This window comes from Coffea eugenioides, chromosome 2 (genome assembly GCF_003713205.1).
Source record: "Coffea eugenioides isolate CCC68of chromosome 2, Ceug_1.0, whole genome shotgun sequence".
In the NCBI taxonomy this organism is placed as follows: Eukaryota; Viridiplantae; Streptophyta; class Magnoliopsida; order Gentianales; family Rubiaceae; genus Coffea; species Coffea eugenioides.
This window is the reverse complement of record NC_040036.1, coordinates 38171685-38174102: the sequence shown is the minus strand read 5'-3', so window position 1 is coordinate 38174102 and position 2418 is coordinate 38171685. Positions and strand designations below refer to the sequence as shown.

The window sequence follows — 2418 nt, the reverse complement described above, 5'->3', positions numbered from 1 at the left end:
ATGGATTTGTTGCCTATAACCTGTTCGATAAAATGTCTAGACAACCTAGAAACTGGTGAATCTTAGAAAAGTGATTACAAATAAATCTCATGTGACCAGATACTTCGTGTGAAAGAGTCTTAAAAGGATACATGTTGACAAGCCAGTGAAAGAGAGAAGCCTAGTTTATTCAATTTGAATTAATCATAGTTTACATGGTTCTGAGGGGTGAAACATTTTAGTTATTTGCATGTTATTACAAGCTCGACAATTACATCTGCCAAGAAAAATAAAAACTACGACTCCATTGAATTGTGATTAATGGTGGCTTGGTTTGCTAAAATAGGAAAAGTATGCCTGAGTTAGACTGGAACAAGGCCGAGACTAATAATGGGGAAGGCAGAGCTGATGAGGCTGATATTGAATGACAAGGATGGTCACTTCCAAAAGCCTCCACAGAACCCTCTTGTGGACCTTTTAACGCTGGGAGTCTCAACCTTGGAAGGTGAGAAATGGGCCAAGCGTAGAAGGTTAATTACTGCTGCATTCCACCATGAGAAGCTGCAGGTAATCCCTGCTTTCTACTAGATTATTGTGGAATTTCTGATTTTTTCTGCCCCACTGCAGTGTAAGTAATGCTTCGTGGAATGCATCATATCTTATTCTAGTAGGCTTTTGGCTATTTAGTTGGTGTCTTATAGACTAATGGTCGGAAGAGGAGGGCAGACAATTTCTTTTTAGTACATTTGACCAAAAAGAATGTGAAACATAACTGAACATTCTTTAATTAAAGGATTAATTTTTCCTACACTATCAGCATTGGATGAATGACAACTATGCAAAATTTGAATTTGAAATTCAATTTTTGTACACATGTCATGAATCCAACGATGATAGTGTATACACTGTCAGTGTAGGAAAGATTTACTCTTAATTAAATGCATTGCAATAAAAAGAACTTTTCTGAGGTCAACAAGTTATGCTAAGGAAGAGCAAAAGTGCATTATCTTGATTAAGTTGCATGCCTAAACTGTTAATATAAGTGAGCTTCATCCCTATGTACTTATGACTTAAAGAAAGTAGGGAATGGTGCCAGAGTTTTTAGCAAGTTGCTGCAACCTGATTGATCGATGGAAGATGTTGATTGCATCCGATGGATGGAGTGAAATTGATATCAATCCTGAACTGCAGAGCCTTTCTACAGATGTGATTTCTAGAGCAGCCTTTGGAAGCAGCTATAAAGAAGGGAAGAAGATATTTGAGCTTCAAAAAAACCAAGCAGTGCTGGATACATGTTGTCAAGCCAGTGAAAGAGAGAAACCTAGTTTATTCAGAAAATTTTTTTTAAAAACCAAATGATTCAATCATTCCTTTCTTGTTCAGTTGTTTTTATTGTTTTGTAGTAAATTCCTTTCAAGTTTCTGTTTCTGTTCCTAATAACTGGCAATAATCTTCTGGTGACTAGTTGGAGCTTCTATCCTTCTTGATCGTTGAGCTGTGCCTCGTTGAGTATGAAATGCTTAGATTCCCCCCGTCTCTCTTAGCAGCAGTAGCAATCTTTATTGCACAACGCTCTGTCAATGGGTTCAAGAAGTGGACTAAGACATGCGAGAGGCACACAAACTACACTGAAGATCAGCTTTTGTAAGTGGTTCCTTATGCTTTTCACACATTAATGAATTTTATTGCTAGCTATGATGATCTAATGATCCCAACAAACTTTGTGCATAGGTGGAACCAGCTGAAGATTGATGGGGTATTCATGGTTATGACTGAAGGCTCTCATTTCATTGGAAAGTTTGGAAGCTACTGCAAGTTCTTTCTACTTGTTAAGGAAGAGAATATTTTAGTTTGTGCACATGAGGATCTTTTAGTTTGTGCACAAGAAAATCTTTCAAGTTTGAACTTGTTAGGGATTTGTTATGTTAGTACTTGTTATTGACTTTTAGTTCCATAAATTATATTTGAGCATTGACTTTTGTTTTTAGATTACTATATGCATTCTGTTCTTTGGGATAATTTTACAAGTCCTTTGGGTTTCTGATTGACGGAATGTATAGCAGAGAGCACTACCTACAAGTTACTTCTATATAAAAAAAAAAAAAAAAAAAAAATTCCTAGCAATCAAAAGTGGCAGCATAGAACTCGATATCCTAATGTTGTACTATAGCTATCCTGACACTTTCGATTATCAAGAAAAGGGATATTTGTTGACAGATGGGATGCTATAACAGAATAATTTTCCTGACACGTTTGAATACTACAAGCCTATCTCCACATTGGAAGGGACGACACTCGTTCGAGGTGTGAGAAAAGGTAAAGTGTCAGGTTAAATTATTTATACTGACACTTTTAAATGCCATTAAAAGACATTTTTGTTATAGTGCAACCTGACAAAGCACAAGGAGCATAAGTTAAAGTCCTAACATAAGCATTGCC

The 2418-nt window shown here is 36.4% G+C and overlaps 1 protein-coding gene across 1 annotated transcript; it reads left to right on the top strand.

The window, feature by feature from the left end:
• Positions 1–369: 369 nt before the first annotated feature.
• LOC113759666 (cytochrome P450 CYP72A219-like) lies at positions 370–2023 on the top strand. The gene is made up of 5 exons (XM_027302243.1): positions 370–546; positions 1063–1260; positions 1445–1623; positions 1711–1877; positions 1968–2023. The coding sequence occupies exons 1-5, from the start codon at positions 370–372 to the stop codon at positions 2021–2023; spliced, it is 777 nt and encodes a 258-aa protein (XP_027158044.1).
• The last annotated feature ends 395 nt before the right edge of the window (positions 2024–2418 follow it).

Bases quoted from the DNA above. Each gene is read 5' to 3' on its own strand.
- LOC113759666 (XM_027302243.1), top strand. From the start codon at position 370: ATGGGGAAGGCAGAGCTGATGAGGCTGATATTGAATGACAAGGATGGT. The intron at 1,624-1,710 runs GTAAGTGGTTCC...CTTTGTGCATAG, and splicing joins TACACTGAAGATCAGCTTTT to GTGGAACCAGCTGAAGATTG. The intron at 1,878-1,967 runs GTTTGAACTTGT...TTTTGTTTTTAG, and splicing joins TGCACAAGAAAATCTTTCAA to ATTACTATATGCATTCTGTT.